General features: G+C 51.3%; 1 protein-coding gene across 3 annotated transcripts in view; it reads right to left on the bottom strand.

Moving 5' to 3' along the window:
• The window catches only part of LOC110499743 (CCR4-NOT transcription complex subunit 2), an 80,713-nt gene that overhangs the window by 6,406 nt on the left and 56,011 nt on the right, over window positions 1–18,296 (bottom strand). For all 3 annotated transcript variants that reach the window (XM_036956584.1, XM_036956583.1, XM_036956585.1), the window contains 6 exons: window positions 17,609–17,729; window positions 15,861–16,017; window positions 4,723–4,784; window positions 4,576–4,625; window positions 3,512–3,612; window positions 269–413 (listed from right to left, as the gene is read on the bottom strand). In XM_036956584.1, coding sequence (XP_036812479.1) covers window positions 269–413; window positions 3,512–3,612; window positions 4,576–4,625; window positions 4,723–4,784; window positions 15,861–16,017; window positions 17,609–17,729 — 636 coding nt within the window. The remainder of the gene's footprint in view (window positions 1–268; window positions 414–3,511; window positions 3,613–4,575; window positions 4,626–4,722; window positions 4,785–15,860; window positions 16,018–17,608; window positions 17,730–18,296) is intronic.

Genomic DNA, 18,296 nt, shown 5'->3' with positions numbered 1-18,296 from the left:
CAAATACAGGTGTGCCAAACTTACCCATGAAAACTCAAGGCTGTAAAGTGTCTGAATACTTATAGAAATCTTAGATTTCTATAAAAAATATATATTATACATTTGCAAACATGTCGAATTGTTTATGGGGTTGAGTGTGTAGAAAAAACAATTTAAATCAATTTTATATAAGGCTGTAACAAAGAAAATGTGGAAAAAGTCAAGGGGTCTGAATACTTTCTGAATGCACTGTAACTACGGTAACAGTCCTCAAGCCTCTGTCCTTCACCTTGGCTACTTTCCTCCAGTTAAGACAATCAAAGAAGTAGTAGGTGCCTCTCTCATAGGCGTTGGTCTTCAGAGTGGGCTCCATGCCCGGCGCCCGCGTGATCCACACACGCTCCTCCTTGTGGTACCGCCAGTCCCGGTTGAAGCTGAGGTCACAGGTCACAGGTCATACAGGTTAGGGCAGAGCATTGTATACGGTAGTATCAATTGATTATAAGACTTGAAAAACAAACTACATAGAGGTGGCAGACTACATAGAGGTAGCAGAAGGGGGCCAGACTACATAGAGGTAGCAGAAGGGGGCCAGACTACATAGAGGTAGCAGAAGGGGGCCAGACTACATAGAGGTGGCAGAAGGGGCCTGACAGACTACATAGAGGTAGCAAAAGGGGGCCTGACAGACTACATAGAGGTGGCAGAAGGGGCCTGACAGACTACATAGAGGTGGCAGAAGGGGCCTGACAGACTACATAGAGGTGGCAGAAGGGGCCTGACAGACTACATAGAGGTGGCAGAAGGGGCCTGACAGACTACATAGAGGTGGCAGAAGGGGGCTGACAGACTACATAGAGGTGGCAGAAGGGGCCTGACAGACTACATAGAGGTGGCAGAAGGGGCCTGACAGACTACATAGAGGTGGCAGAAGGGGCCTGACAGACTACATAGAGGTGGCAGAAGGGGCCTGACAGACTACATAGAGGTGGCAGAAGGGGCCTGACAGACTACATAGAGGTGGCAGAAGGGGCCTGACAGACTACATAGAGGTGGCAGAAGGGGCCTGACAGACTACATAGAGGTGGCAGAAGGGGCCTGACAGACTACATAGAGGTGGCAGAAGGGGCCTGACAGACTACATAGAGGTGGCAGAAGGGGCCTGACAGACTACATAGAGGTGGCAGAAGGGGCCTGACTACATAGAGGTAGCAGAAGGGGACAGACTACATAGAGGTAGCAAAAGGGGCCAGACTACATAGAGGGAGCAGAAGGGGCCAGACTACATAGAGGTAGCAGAAGGGGCCAGACTACATAGAGGTAGCAGAAGGGGCCAGACTACATAGAGGTAGCAGAAGGGGCCAGACTACATAGAGGTAGCAGAAGGGGCCAGACTACATAGAGGTGGCAGAAGGGGCCAGACTACATAGAGGTGGCAGAAGGGGCCAGACTACATAGAGGTGGCAGAAGGGGCCAGACTACATAGAGGTATCAGAAGGGGCCAGACTACATAGAGGTATCAGAAGGGGCCAGACTACATAGAGGTATCAGAAGGGGCCAGACTACATAGAGGTAGCAGAAGGGGCCAGACTACATAGAGGTATCAGAAGGGGCCAGACTACATAGAGGTAGCAGAAGGGGCCTGACTACATAGAGGTGGCAGAAGGGGGCCAGACTACATAGAGGTGTCAGACTACATAGAGGTAGCAGAAGGGGCCTGACAGACTACATAGAGGTAGCAGAAGGGGCCAAACTACATAGAGGTAGCAGAAGGGGGCCTGACTACATAGAGGTAGCAGAAGGGGGCCAGACTACATAGAGGTAGCAGGAGGGGGCCAGACTACATAGAGGTGGCAGACTACATAGAGGTAGCAGAAGGGGCCTGACAGACTACATAGAGGTAGCAGAAGGGGCCAGACTACATAGAGGTAGCAGAAGGGGCCAGACTACATAGAGGTGGCAGAAGGGGCCAGACTACATAGAGGTAGCAGAAGGGGCCTGACAGACTACATAGAGGTAGCAGAAGGGGCCAGACTACATAGAGGTAGCAGAAGGCGCCAGACTACATAGAGGTGGCAGAAGGGGCCAGACTACATAGAGGTAGCAGAAGGGGCCAGACTACATAGAGGTATCAGAAGGGGCCAGACTACATAGAGGTATCAGAAGGGGCCAGACTACATAGAGGTATCAGAAGGGGCCAGACTACATAGAGGTAGCAGAAGGGGCCAGACTACATAGAGGTATCAGAAGGGGCCAGACTACATAGAGGTAGCAGAAGGGGCCTGACTACATAGAGGTGGCAGAAGGGGGCCAGACTACATAGAGGTGTCAGACTACATAGAGGTAGCAGAAGGGGCCTGACAGACTACATAGAGGTAGCAGAAGGGGCCAAACTACATAGAGGTAGCAGAAGGGGGCCTGACTACATAGAGGTAGCAGAAGGGGGCCAGACTACATAGAGGTAGCAGGAGGGGGCCAGACTACATAGAGGTGGCAGACTACATAGAGGTAGCAGAAGGGGCCTGACAGACTACATAGAGGTAGCAGAAGGGGCCAGACTACATAGAGGTAGCAGAAGGGGCCAGACTACATAGAGGTGGCAGAAGGGGCCAGACTACATAGAGGTAGCAGAAGGGGCCTGACAGACTACATAGAGGTAGCAGAAGGGGCCAGACTACATAGAGGTAGCAGAAGGCGCCAGACTACATAGAGGTGGCAGAAGGGGCCAGACTACATAGAGGTAGCAGAAGGGGCCAGACTACATAGAGGTATCAGAAGGGGCCAGACTACATAGAGGTAGCAGAAGGGGCCAGACTACATAGAGGTAGCAGAAGGGGCCAGACTACATAGAGGTAGCAGAAGGGGCCAGACTACATAGAGGTAGCAGAAGGGGCCAGACTACATAGAGGTATCAGAAGGGGCCAGACTACATAGAGGTAGCAGAAGGGGCCTGACTACATAGAGGTAGCAGAAGGGGCCTGACAGACTACATAGAGGTAGCAGAAGGGGCCAAACTACATAGAGGTAGCAGAAGGGGGCCTGACTACATAGAGGTAGCAGAAGGGGGCCAGACTACATAGAGGTAGCAGGAGGGGGCCAGACTACATAGAGGTAGCAGGAGGGGGCCAGACTACATAGAGGTAGCAGGAGGGGGCCAGACTACATAGAGGTGGCAGACTACATAGAGGTAGCAGAAGGGGCCTGACAGACTACATAGAGGTAGCAGAAGGGGCCAAACTACATAGAGGTAGCAGAAGGGGCCTGACTACATAGAGGTGGCAGAAGGGGGCCTGACTACATAGAGGTAGCAGAAGGGGCCTGACTACATAGAGGTGGCAGAAGGGGCCTGACTACATTGAGGTATGTTCTGCTTCATGTTCCACGTCAGTACCACTACAACCCAGAGGAGGGCGCTCCTTCACAAGAAAAGGTGAGTAAAACAAACACCTCACCAAGCCTGTTACCATAGCAGACACTAGCTAGCCCAGCTGAGGAGCATCCTTCACACAGTGTGGTGTGTCTGTATACGTACAGCTCTACTGCTGCCAGCAGCTGGAGGAGGTCTCCTCCGTTCATGTAGTAAAGATAGAACAGCAGGTCCTCCCCATACCGAGACAGTTTGATTGCAGCAAGCTGGAGAGAGGAGAGGGGAGGGGAGGAAGAGAGAGAGAGGGGAGGAAAAGAGAGCGAGAGGGGAAAAGAAAGAGGGAAAAGAGGGAGAGAGAGGGGGGAAAAGAGAGAGAGAGGGGAGGAAAAGAGAGAGAGGGGAGGAAAAGAGGGAGAGGGGAGGAAAAGAGGGAGAGGGGAGGAAAAGAGGGAGAGGGGAGGAAAAGAGGGAGAGGGGAGGAAAAGAGGGAGAGGGGAGGAAAAGAGGGAGAGGGGAGGAAAAGAGAGAGAGGGGAGGAAAAGAGGGAGAGGGGAGGAAAAGAGGGAGAGGGGAGGAAAAGAGGGAGAGGGGAGGAAAAGAGGGAGAGGGGAGGAAAAGAGGGAGAGGGGAGGAAAAGAGGGAGAGGGGAGGAAAAGAGGGAGAGGGGAGGAAAAGAGAGAGAGGGGAGGAAAAGAGGGAGAGGGGAGGAAAAGAGGGAGAGGGGAGGAAAAGAGGGAGAGGGGAGGAAAAGAGGGAGAGGGGAGGAAAAGAGGGAGAGGGGAGGAAAGAGCGGGGGAAAGAGGGAGAGAGAGGGGGAAAAGAGAGGAGGGGAAAGAGGGAGAGGGGGGAGGGAGTGGAGGGAGAGGGGCAACAGGTTATTGATCTAGTCAGCTACCTGGCACCATCAACAGAAGCTAACCGTGCCATTCCTATCTCAACCATGCTAGACAAAAAGATGATTCAACTCTCACAGTGGACAGAGCAGTTACAACAAGTGTTGCTAGTGCACCCAAACAGAGGGGCCAATAACACGAGGGTCAAAACAACAACGTTACATTGAGCTGGTTAGAAAAAGTACTTTAACCATCCTTAATGAACAACTTAGAAGAAGGTCTGAATCAGAGAGGTGCGGGGGGGCTGCCATAAGGGTGAATGGTGGTGTGTTGTTGCCATGTTGGCCAACAGCAACCCAACCCTGGGTGGGTTTATTCTGTCTCTGAGGTACATACCTTGTCCCTTATGTGAATGTTGGTTAAATACTCAGATGGAACATGGAAGTCTGGAAGTGAAGAGAGAAGTGGTTAGAGAGAACCAGACGGGGAAACTGGCAGAATCTATCCCACCTCCAGAGCACTCTGGCTGGGTAGGATACGTACCGATGTCCTGGGGTCGACACGGTGCTGACGCCCAGGGAGACGCAAACTTGGGGTACAGGTTTCTGAAGGACGAGAAAGTGGTCATGCTGTTACTGACAGATTATTTCGTTGCCATGTTAACAGGTTACAATGGCGTGTCATTCTCTTCGTTTTTCGATTTAAAAAAAATGACAGAATTGGACATAATAGCAGCCTATTGTCCAGTGAGTGTGTTTTTCAGGAGGCTACAGCAGAGATCAGCTGCCTGCTACTACTCTCAGGCCGTCAGGAGGAGACAACATGTAGCAGGACTACTGATTAGTGAAGGCTGCTCATCTTCTTATGACTGGAGGAGGGAGATGCCAAGAGAGGTGTACAGGTGTGTGAAAGAGCCACTCCTCACCTTGTCCCAGTAACAGCCCGCTCTACTCCCAGTAACAGCCCGCTCCACTCCCAGTAACAGCCCGCTCCACTCCCAGTAACAGCCCGCTCCACTCCCAGTAACAGCCCGCTCCACTCCCAGTAACAGCCCGCTCCACTCCCAGTAACAGCCCGCTCCACTCCCAGTAACAGCCCGCTCCACTCCCAGTAACAGCCCGTTCCACTCCCAGTAACAGCCCGTTCCACTCCCAGTAACAGCCCGTTCCACTCCCAGTAACAAGCCCGCTCTACTCCCAGTAACAAGCCCGCTCCACTCCCAGTAACAGCCCGTTCCACTCCCAGTAACAGCCCGTTCCACTCCCAGTAACAGCCCGTTCCACTCCCAGTAACAACCCGTTCCACTCCCAGTAACAGCCCGTTCCACTCCCAGTAACAGCCCGTTCCACTCCCAGTAACAGCCCGTTCCACTCCCAGTAACAGCCCGTTCCACTCCCAGTAACAGCCCGCTCCACTCCCAGTAACAGCCCGCTCCACTCCCAGTAACAGCCCGCTCCACTCCCAGTAACAGCCCGTTCCACTCCCAGTAACAGCCCGCTCCACTCCCAGTAACAGCCCGCTCCACTCCCAGTAACAGCCCGTTCTACTCCCAGTAACAGCCCGTTCTACTCCCAGTAACAGCCCGTTCTACTCCCAGTAACAGCACGCTCTACTCCCAGTAACAGCCCGCTCTACTCCCAGTAACAGCCCGCTCTACTCCCAGTAACAGCCCGCTCTACTCCCAGTAACAGCCCGTTCTACTCCCAGTAACAGCCCGTTCCACTCCCAGTAACAGCCCGTTCCACTCCCAGGAACAGCCCGTTCCACTCCCAGTAACAGCCCGTTCCACTCCCAGTAACAGCCCGTTCCACTCCCAGTAACAGCCCGTTCCACTCCCAGTAACAGCCCGTTCCACTCCCAGTAACAGCCCGTTCCACTCCCAGTAACAGCCCGCTCCACTCCCAGTAACAGCCCGCTCCACTCCCAGTAACAGCCCGCTCCACTCCCAGTAACAGCCCGCTCCACTCCCAGTAACAGCCCGCTCCACTCCCAGTAACAGCCCGCTCCACTCCCAGTAACAGCCCGTTCCACTCCCAGTAACAGCCCGTTCCACTCCCAGTAACAGCCCGTTCCACTCCCAGTAACAGCCCGCTCCACTCCCAGTAACAGCCCGCTCCACTCCCAGTAACAGCCCGCTCCACTCCCAGTAACAGCCCGCTCCACTCCCAGTAACAGCCCGCTCCACTCCCAGTAACAGCCCGCTCCACTCCCAGTAACAGCCCGTTCTACTCCCAGTAACAGCCCGTTCTACTCCCAGTAACAGCCCGTTCTACTCCCAGTAACAGCCCGTTCTACTCCCAGTAACAGCCCGTTCTACTCCCAGTAACAGCCCGTTCTACTCCCAGTAACAGCCCGCTCTACTCCCAGTAACAGCCCGCTCTACTCCCAGTAACAGCCCGCTCTACTCCCAGTAACAGCCCGCTCTACTCCCAGTAACAGCCCGCTCTACTCCCAGTAACAGCCCGCTCTACTCCCAGTAACAGCCCGCTCTACTCCCAGTAACAGCCCGCTCTACTCCCAGTAACAGCCCGCTCTACTCCCAGTAACAGCCCGCTCTACTCCCAGTAACAGCCCGCTCCACTCCCAGTAACAGCCCGCTCCACTCCCAGTAACAGCCCGCTCCACTCCCAGTAACAGCCCGCTCCACTCCCAGTAACAGCCCGCTCCACTCCCAGTAACAGCCCGCTCCACTCCCAGTAACAGCCCGCTCCACTCCCAGTAACAGCCCGCTCCACTCCCAGTAACAAGCCCGTTCCACTCCCAGTAACAGCCCGTTCCACTCCCAGTAACAGCCCGTTCCACTCCCAGTAACAGCCCGTTCCACTCCCAGTAACAGCCCGCTCTACTCCCAGTAACAGCCCGCTCTACTCCCAGTAACAGCCCGCTCTACTCCCAGTAACAGCCCGCTCTACTCCCAGTAACAGCCCGTTCTACTCCCAGTAACAGCCCGTTCTACTCCCAGTAACAGCCCGTTCTACTCCCAGTAACAGCCCGTTCTACTCCCAGTAACAGCCCGTTCTACTCCCAGTAACAGCCCGTTCTACTCCCAGTAACAGCCCGTTCTACTCCCAGTAACAGCCCGTTCTACTCCCAGTAACAGCCCGTTCTACTCCCAGTAACAGCCCGTTCTACTCCCAGTAACAGCCCGTTCTACTCCCAGTAACAGCCCGTTCTACTCCCAGTAACAGCCCGTTCTACTCCCAGTAACAGCCCGTTCTACTCCCAGTAACAGCCCGTTCTACTCCCAGTAACAGCCCGTTCTACTCCCAGTAACAGCCCGTTCTACTCCCAGTAACAGCCCGTTCTACTCCCAGTAACAGCCCGTTCTACTCCCAGTAACAGCCCGTTCTACTCCCAGTAACAGCCCGTTCTACTCCCAGTAACAGCCCGTAGCATTGGGATATATTGTTTTAGACCAGAGGATAGAGTGCCTCCTACTGGCCCTCCAACACCACTTCCAGCAGCATCTGGTCTCCCATCCAGGGACCATCCAGGGACCGACCAGGACCAACCCTGCTTAGCTTCAGAATCAAGCCAGCAGTGATATGCAGGGTGGTATGCTGCTGGCTCACCTCTGACCAATCAATAGCGCAGGTGATCCAGAGTGGGCGGGTGTTAGGGGTGTGGCTCCCTGAGACAACACACAGGCTATGATCAGACAGCCTTCAGTGGCTTAGCAGTTATCTTTACACAGTGCACACACGGTGCACACACGGTGCACACACGGTGCACACACGGTGCACAGCTGACATTTGGTGCATGAGAAATGCTTAACAGAAGCCTTTGGTCTGAGGGGCGTCGTCACCAAACACAGGCGATGTAACTCCACTAACCCTCCAGCTATGTAGATAATGAAACTCGTCACATCACTACCCACAGAGAGACAGACAGCAGTTACCCTACACAGCACAGACAGAGAGACAGCAGTTACCCTACACAGCACAGACAGAGAGACAGCAGTTACCCTACACAGCACAGACAGAGAGACAGCAGTTACCCTACACAGGCAGAGTGGAGCAGCTGGACCACATTGTATTGTAACTGTGTAACGTCTCTGTCAGCTGAACGCACATCACATTAGACAGACAGCTGCTGCTACTCCTCACATCACATTAGACAGACAGCTGCTGCTGCTCATCACATCACATTAGACAGACAGCTGCTGCTACTCATCACATCACATTAGACAGACAGCTGCTGCTACTCATCACATCACATTAGACAGACAGCTGCTGCTGCTCATCACATCACATTAGACAGACAGAAGCTACTCCTCACATCACATTAGACAGACAGAAGCTACTCCTCACATCACATTAGACAGACAGCTGCTGCTACTCCTCACATCACATTAGACAGACAGCTGCTGCTGCTCATCACATCACATTAGACAGACAGCTGCTGCTGCTCATCACATCACATTAGACAAACAGAAGCTACTCCTCACATCACATTAGACAGACAGAAGCTACTCCTCACATCACATTAGACAGACAGCTGCTGCTACTCCTCACATCACATTAGACAGACAGCTGCTGCTGCTCATCACATCACATTAGACAGACAGCTGCTGCTGCTCATCACATCACATTAGACAGACAGAAGCTACTCCTCACATCACATTAGACAGACAGCTGCTGCTACTCATCACATCACATTAGACAGACAGCTGCTGCTGCTCATCACATCACATTAGACAGACAGAAGCTACTCCTCACATCACATTAGACAGACAGCTGCTGCTACTCCTCACATCACATTAGACAGACAGCTGCTGCTACTCCTCACATCACATTAGACAGACAGAAGCTACTCCTCACATCACATTAGACAGACAGAAGCTACTCCTCACATCACATTAGACAGACAGCTGCTGCTACTCCTCACATCACATTAGACAGACAGCTGCTGCTGCTCATCACATCACATTAGACAGACAGCTGCTGCTACTCCTCACATCACATTAGACAGACAGCTGCTGCTACTCCTCACATCACATTAGACAGACAGAAGCTACTCCTCACATCACATTAGACAGACAGCTGTTGCTACTCCTCACATCACATTAGACAGACAGCTGCTGCTGCTCATCACATCACATTAGACAGACAGAAGCTACTCCTCACATCACATTAGACAGACAGAAGCTACTCCTCACATCACATTAGACAGACAGCTGCTGCTACTCCTCACATCACATTAGACAGACAGCTGCTGCTGCTCATCACATCACATTAGACAGACAGCTGCTGCTGCTCCTCACATCACATTAGACAGACAGCTGCTGCTACTCCTCACATCACATTAGACAGACAGCTGCTGCTGCTCATCACATCACATTAGACAGACAGCTGCTGCTACTCCTCACATCACATTAGACAGACAGAAGCTACTCCTCACATCACATTAGACAGACAGAAGCTACTCCTCACATCACATTAGACAGACAGAAGCTGCTCATCACATCACATTAGACAGACATGTGATGTGATGAGCAGCAGCAGCTGTCTGTCTAATGTGATGTGAGGAGTAGCAGCAGCTGTCTGTCTAATGTGATGTGATGAGTAGCAGCAGCTGTCTGTCTAATGTGATGTGAGGAGTAGCAGCAGCTGTCTGTCTAATGTGATGTGATGAGTAGCAGCAGCTGTCTGTCTAATGTGATGTGAGGAGTAGCAGCAGCTGTCTGTCTGATGTGATGAGCAGCAGCAGCTGTCTGTCTAATGTGATGTGATGAGCAGCAGCAGCTGTCTGTCTAATGTGATGTGATGAGCAGCAGCAGCTGTCTGTCTAATGTGATGTGAGGAGTAGCTTCTGTCTGTCTAATGTGATGTGATGAGCAGCAGCAGCTGTCTGTCTAATGTGATGTGATGAGTAGCAGCAGCTGTCTGTCTAATGTGATGTGAGGAGTAGCAGCAGCTGTCTGTCTAATGTGATGTGAGGAGTAGCTTCTGTCTGTCTAATGTGATGTGATGAGCAGCAGCAGCTGTCTGTCTAATGTGATGTGATGAGCAGCAGCAGCTTAGACAGACAGCTGCTGCTGCTCATCACATCACATTAGACAGACAGAAGCTACTCCTCACATCACATTAGACAGACAGAAGCTACTCCTCACATCACATTAGACAGACAGCTGTTGCTACTCCTCACATCACATTAGACAGACAGCTGCTGCTACTCATCACATCACATTAGACAGACAGAAGCTACTCCTCACATCACATTAGACAGACAGAAGCTACTCCTCACATCACATTAGACAGACAGCTGCTGCTACTCCTCACATCACATTAGACAGACAGAAGCTGCTACTCATCACATCACATTAGACAGACAGCTGCTGCTGCTCATCACAGCACATTAGACAGACAGCTGCTGCTGCTCATCACATCACATTAGACAGACAGCTGCTGCTACTCCTCACATCACATTAGACAGACAGCTGCTGCTACTCATCACATCACATTAGACAGACAGCTGCTGCTGCTCATCACATCACATTAGACAGACAGCTGCTGCTACTCATCACATCACATTAGACAGACAGCTGCTGCTGCTCATCACAGCACATTAGACAGACAGCTGCTGCTGCTCATCACATCACATTAGACAGACAGCTGCTGCTACTCATCACATCACATTAGACAGACAGCTGCTGCTGCTCATCACATCACATTAGACAGACAGCTGCTGCTACTCCTCACATCACATTAGACAGACAGCTGCTGCTACTCATCACATCACATTAGACAGACAGCTGCTGCTGCTCATCACATCACATTAGACAGACAGAAGCTACTCCTCACATCACATTAGACAGACAGCTGCTGCTGCTCATCACATCACATTAGACAGACAGCTGCTGCTGCTCATCACATCACATTAGACAGACAGCTGCTGCTGCTCATCACATCACATTAGACAGACAGAAGCTACTCCTCACATCACATTAGACAGACAGCTGCTGCTGCTCATCACAGCACATTAGACAGACAGCTGCTGCTACTCCTCACATCACATTAGACAGACAGAAGCTACTCCTCACATCACATTAGACAGACAGCTGCTGCTGCTCATCACATCACATTAGACAGACAGCTGCTGCTACTCCTCACATCACATTAGACAGACAGCTGCTGCTACTCCTCACATCACATTAGACAGACAGAAGCTACTCCTCACATCACATTAGACAGACAGCTGCTGCTGCTCATCACATCACATTAGACAGACAGCTGCTGCTACTCCTCACATCACATTAGACAGACAGCTGCTGCTGCTCCTCACATCACATTAGACAGACAGCTGCTGCTACTCCTCACATCACATTAGACAGACAGCTGCTGCTGCTCATCACATCACATTAGACAGACAGCTGCTGCTACTCCTCACATCACATTAGACAGACAGAAGCTACTCCTCACATCACATTAGACAGACAGCTGCTGCTACTCCTCACATCACATTAGACAGACAGCTGCTGCTGCTCATCACATCACATTAGACAGACAGACAGAAGCTACTCCTCACATCACATTAGACAGACAGCTGCTGCTGCTCATCACATCACATTAGACAGACAGCTGCTGCTACTCCTCACATCACATTAGACAGACAGAAGCTACTCCTCACATCACATTAGACAGACAGCTGCTGCTACTCCTCACATCACATTAGACAGACAGCTGCTGCTACTCATCACATCACATTAGACAGACAGAAGCTACTCCTCACATCACATTAGACAGACAGCTGCTGCTGCTCATCACATCACATTAGACAGACAGCTGCTGCTGCTCATCACATCACATTAGACAGACAGAAGCTACTCCTCACATCACATTAGACAGAAAGCTGCTGCTACTCCTCACATCACATTAGACAGACAGCTGCTGCTGCTCATCACATCACATTAGACAGACAGCTGCTGCTGCTCATCACATCACATTAGACAGACAGCTGCTGCTACTCATCACATCACATTAGACAGACAGCTGCTGCTACTCATCACATCACATTAGACAGACAGCTGCTGCTACTCCTCACATCACATTAGACAGACAGCTGCTGCTGCTCATCACATCACATTAGACAGACAGCTGCTGCTACTCATCACATCACATTAGACAGACAGCTGCTGCTACTCCTCACATCACATTAGACAGACAGCTGCTGCTGCTCATCACATCACATTAGACAGACAGAAGCTACTCCTCACATCACATTAGACAGACAGCTGCTGCTACTCATCACATCACATTAGACAGACAGCTGCTGCTACTCATCACATCACATTAGACAGACAGCTGCTGCTACTCATCACATCACATTAGACAGACAGCTGCTGCTACTCCTCACATCACATTAGACAGACAGCTGCTGCTGCTCATCACATCACATTAGACAGACAGAAGCTACTCCTCACATCACATTAGACAGACAGAAGCTACTCCTCACATCACATTAGACAGACAGCTGCTGCTACTCCTCACATCACATTAGACAGACAGCTGCTGCTACTCATCACATCACATTAGACAGACAGAAGCTACTCCTCACATCACATTAGACAGACAGAAGCTACTCCTCACATCACATTAGACAGACAGCTGCTGCTACTCCTCACATCACATTAGACAGACAGCTGCTGCTGCTCATCACATCACATTAGACAGACAGCTGCTGCTACTCCTCACATCACATTAGACAGACAGCTGCTGCTGCTCATCACATCACATTAGACAGACAGCTGCTGCTACTCATCACATCACATTAGACAGACAGCTGCTGCTACTCCTCACATCACATTAGACAGACAGCTGCTGCTGCTCATCACATCACATTAGACAGACAGAAGCTACTCCTCACATCACATTAGACAGACAGCTGCTGCTGCTCATCACATCACATTAGACAGACAGCTGCTGCTGCTCATCACATCAGACAGACAGCTGCTGCTACTCCTCACATCACATTAGACAGACAGCTGCTGCTACTCATCACATCACATTAGACAGACAACTGCTGCTACTCATCACATCACATTAGACAGACAGAAGCTACTCCTCACATCACATTAGACAGACAGAAGCTACTCCTCACATCACATTAGACAGACAGCTGCTGCTACTCCTCACATCACATTAGACAGACAGCTGCTGCTGCTCATCACATCACATTAGACAGACAGCTGCTGCTACTCATCACATCACATTAGACAGACAGCTGCTGCTACTCATCACATCACATTAGACAGACAGCTGCTGCTACTCCTCACATCACATTAGACAGACAGCTGCTGCTGCTCATCACATCACATTAGACAGACAGCTGCTGCTACTCATCACATCACATTACAGACAGCTGCTACTCATCACATCACATTAGACAGACAGCTGCTGCTACTCATCACATCACATTAGACAGACAGAAGCTGCTACTCATCACATCACATTAGACAGACAGCTGCTGCTACTCCTCACATCACATTAGACAGACAGCTGCTGCTGCTCCTCACATCACATTAGACAGACAGCTGCTGCTACTCATCACATCACATTAGACAGACAGCTGCTGCTACTCATCACATCACATTAGACAGACAGCTGCTGCTGCTCATCACATCACATTAGACAGACAGAAGCTACTCCTCACATCACATTAGACAGACAGCTGCTGCTGCTCATCACATCACATTAGACAGACAGCTGCTGCTGCTCATCACATCACATTAGACAGACAGCTGCTGCTACTCATCACATCACATTAGACAGACAGCTGCTGCTGCTCATCACATCACATTAGACAGACAGAAGCTACTCCTCACATCACATTAGACAGACAGCTGCTGCTGCTCATCACATCACATTAGACAGACAGCTGCTGCTGCTCATCACATCACATTAGACAGACAGCTGCTGCTACTCATCACATCACATTAGACAGACAGAAGCTACTCCTCACATCACATTAGACAGACAGCTGCTGCTGCTCATCACAGCACAGACAGACAGCTGCTACTCCTCACAGACAGACAGACAGCAGCTACTCCTCACATCACATTAGACAGACAAAGACAGCTGCTACTCCTCACAGCACATCAGAATGACAGACAGCAGCTACTCCTCACAGCACATCAGACAGACAGCAGCTACTCCTCAGAGCACATCGGACAGACAACAGCTACTCCTCACAGCACAGACAGACAGCAGCTACTCCTCACAGCACAGACAGAACACAGCTACTCCTCACAGCACATCAGACAGACAGACAGCAGCTACTCCTAACAGCACATCAGACAGAGACAGCAGCTTCTCCTCACAGCACATCAGACAGAGACAGCAGCTTCTCCTCACAGCACATCAGACAGAGACAGCAGCTTCTCCTCACAGCACATCAGACAGACAGCAGCTACTCCTCACAGCACATCAGACAGACAGCAGCTACTCCTCACAGCACATCAGACAGACAGCAGCTACTCCTCACAGCACATCAGACAGACAGCAGCTACTCCTCACAGCACATCAGACAGACAGCAGCTACTCCACACAGCACAGACAGCAGCTACTCCTCACAGCACATCAGACAGACAGCAGCTACACCACACAGCAGACAGACAGCAGCTACACCACAGACAGACAGCAGCTACTCCACACAACACAGACAGCAGCTACACCACAGACAGACAGCAGCTACACCACAGACAGACAGCAGCTACACCACAGACAGACAGCTGCTACTCCTTACAGCACATCAGACAGACAGACAGCAGCTACACCACAGACAGACAGCAGCTACACCACAGACAGACAGCAGCTACACCACAGACAGACAGCTGCTACTCCTTACAGCACATCAGACTGACAGACAGCAGCTACTCCTCACAGCACATCAGACAGACAGCAGCTACTCCTCACAGCAGACAGACAGCAGCTACTCCTCACAGCACATCAGACAGACAGACAGCAGCTACTCCTCACAGCACATCAGACAGACAGCAGTTACTCCTCACAGCACATCAGACAGACAGCAGCTACTCCTCACAGCACAGACAGACAGCAGCTACTCCTCACAGCACAGACAGACAGCAGCTACTCCACACAGCACAGACAGCAGCTACACCACACAGCACAGACAGCAGCTACACCACACAGCACAGACAGACAGCAGCTACACCACACAGCACAGACAGACAGCAGCTACACCACACAGCACAGACAGACAGCAGCTACACCACACAGCACAGACAGACAGCAGCTACACCACACAGCACAGACAGACAGCAGCTACACCACAGCACAGACAGCAGCTACACCACAGACAGACAGCAGCTACACCACAGACAGACAGCAGCTACACCACAGACAGACAGCAGCTACACCACAGACAGACAGCAGCTACACCACAGAAAGACAGCAGCTACACCACACAGCACATCAGTTTATTATACTGCATCTACTGATGGATAATGAAGTGTCACTCCGTCTGACTCCATAAATTAGAGTCTAACTACGGCTGCAGCCTAAACTGCTCCTGGATCAGTTATTCCCAGGTCCTGTTGAGAGAGTTTCTAAACGTCCTCCATAAGAGTCTAACTACGGCTGCAGCCTAAACTGCTCCTGGATCAGTTATTCCCAGGTCCTGTTGAGAGAGTTTCTAAATGTCCTAGAGACGACCAGACTTACTCTGGCGAGTTGAGGTTGAGTCCTAGTGTTGTCAGGTCACTGCCCAGTGCTAGGTGCACCATGCCAGGGTCCGTCTCCGCTGCCCTGATGAACGTTAACAAGCCAATCATCCCAAACTGGTCTGTTACCATGCCCCCGGGAATGTTCGTCACGCGACCTGGAGGGGAGGAGGAGAGGAGAGACCAATGAGGATGGGACCCTTGTGTGTGTGTGTGTGTGTGTGTGTGTGTGTGTGTTTGAGTGTGTGTTTGTGTGTGTGTTTGAGTGTGTGTGTGTGTGTGAGTTTGAGTGTGAGTTTGAGTGTGTGTTTGAGTGTGTGTTTGAGTGTGTGTTTGAGTGTGTGTTTGAGTGTGTGTTTGAGTGTGTGTTTGTGTGTGTGAGACCCCGTCTAACTGGAGTTGAACGTTGACCTTCGTGCCCGGCTGATGGCAAAATGACCAGGTTACATTTTTCCTGACCACGGAAAAGTCTTAGTTAAAACGTTGTAATGTCACGTGAACAACTACAGTCAAATTCCTTTCTTGTAGCTCTAAACACAACAATGCAGTAATCAATATCAACACATTACTAGAAAAAAACATCAGAAACAAGGAAATATAAAATACGAAATATACAAGAAATATGAAATACACGAAGTGAGCACCCGTACTATATAGAGGAAATGTTTAAAAAGTGGCGTGTAGCTCGGCCCCGGTGATGTACTGGGCTGTCCGTACGACCCTCGGCAGCGTCACGTGATCCAGGGCGGTGCAGTCGTCATGCCAAGCAGTGATGTACTGGGCTGTCCGTACGACCCTCTGCAGCGTCACGTGATCCAGGGCGATCAGCTCCTTGTCTTGTTGACGTTGAGGGAGAGGTTGTTGCTCCAGCACCACACTGTCAGGTCACGGACCTCCTCCCTGTAGTCCAGGATCAGCTCCTTGTCTTGTTGACGTTGAGGGAGAGGTTGTTGCTCCAGCACCACACTGTCAGGTCACGGACCTCCTCCCTGTAGTCCAGGATCAGCTCCTTGTCTTGTTGACGTTGAGGGAGAGGTTGTTGCTCCAGCACCACACTGTCAGGTCACGGACCTCCTCCCTGTAGTCCAGGATCAGCTCCTTGTCTTGTTGACGTTGAGGGAGAGGTTGTTGCTCCAGCACCACACTGTCAGGTCACGGACCTCCTCCCTGTAGTCCAGGATCAGCTCCTTGTCTTGTTGACGTTGAGGGAGAGGTTGTTGATCCAGCACCACACTGTCAGATCACGGACCTCCTCCCTGTAAGCTGACTCATCGTCGCTAACTTAGTGTTGGAGACCTGCATGGCGCCACAGTCGTGGGATAACAGGGAGTACAGGAGGGGACTAAGCACACACCCCTGTGGGGTGCCTGTGTTAAGGGTCAGCGTGGCGGAGGTGATGCTGCCAACTGTCCCCACCTGCAGTTGGCCAGTCAGAAAGTCCCAAGATTCAGTTGCAGGGGGAGGTGTCCAGACCCAGAAGGAAGGACAGCGTGAAGGACAGAGTGAAGGACAGCGTGAAGGACAGCGTGAAGGACAGCGTGAAGGACAGCGTGAAGGACAGCGTGAAGGACCGAGTGAGGGACAGAGTGAGGGACAGAGTGAGGGACAGAGTGAGGGACCGAGTGAGGGACAGAGTGAGGGACAGAGTGAGGGACAGAGTGAGGGACAGAGTGAGGGACAGAGTGAGGGACAGAGTGAGGGACAGAGTGAGGGACAGAGTGAGGGACAGAGTGAGGAATTGAGCCTCACCGTCCGGTAACACCTGTATGCCTTTCTTCGACTGGTTGTTGTTCTGGGCTGTTGAGCTCTTGTCCCCGGGGAACTTGGGCCCGTCTGTGCTGCTGGAAGTCTTACCTGAAGAGTTTAGATTCTGGAGAGAGGGACATGAAGAGAAGCAGGGTTTAGATTCTGGAGAGAGGATCAGGAAGAGAAGCAGGGTTTAGATTCTGGAGAGAGGAACAGGAAGGGAAGCAGGGTTTATATTCTGGAGAGAGAGAGAGGAAGAGAAGCAGAGTAGATTCTGGAGAGAGGGACAGGAAGAGAAGCAGAGTAGATTCTGGAGAGAGAGACAGGAAGAGAAGCAGAGTAGATTCTGGAGAGAGAGAGACAGGAAGAGAAGCAGAGTAGATTCTGGAGAGAGAGACAGGAAGAGAAGCAGAGTAGATTCTGGAGAGAGAGACAGGAAGAGAAGCAGAGTAGATTCTGGAGAGAGGGACAGGAAGAGAAGCAGAGTAGATTCTGGAGAGAGAGACAGGAAGAGAAGCAGGGTTTAGATTCTGGAGAGAGGGACAGGAAGAGAAGCAGGGTTTAGATTCTGGAGAGAGGAACAGGAAGATAAGCAGAGTAGATTCTGGAGAGAGAGGAAGAGAAGCAGAGTAGATTCTGGAGAGAGGGACAGGAAGAGAAGCAGAGTAGATTCTGGAGAGAGAGACAGGAA

The sequence above is a fragment of the Oncorhynchus mykiss genome, chromosome 21 (genome assembly GCF_013265735.2).
Source record: "Oncorhynchus mykiss isolate Arlee chromosome 21, USDA_OmykA_1.1, whole genome shotgun sequence".
Lineage (NCBI taxonomy): Eukaryota > Metazoa > Chordata > Actinopteri > Salmoniformes > Salmonidae > Oncorhynchus > Oncorhynchus mykiss.
The sequence above is the reverse complement of the archived record's forward strand: the minus strand, read 5'-3'. Positions and strand labels throughout refer to the sequence as shown.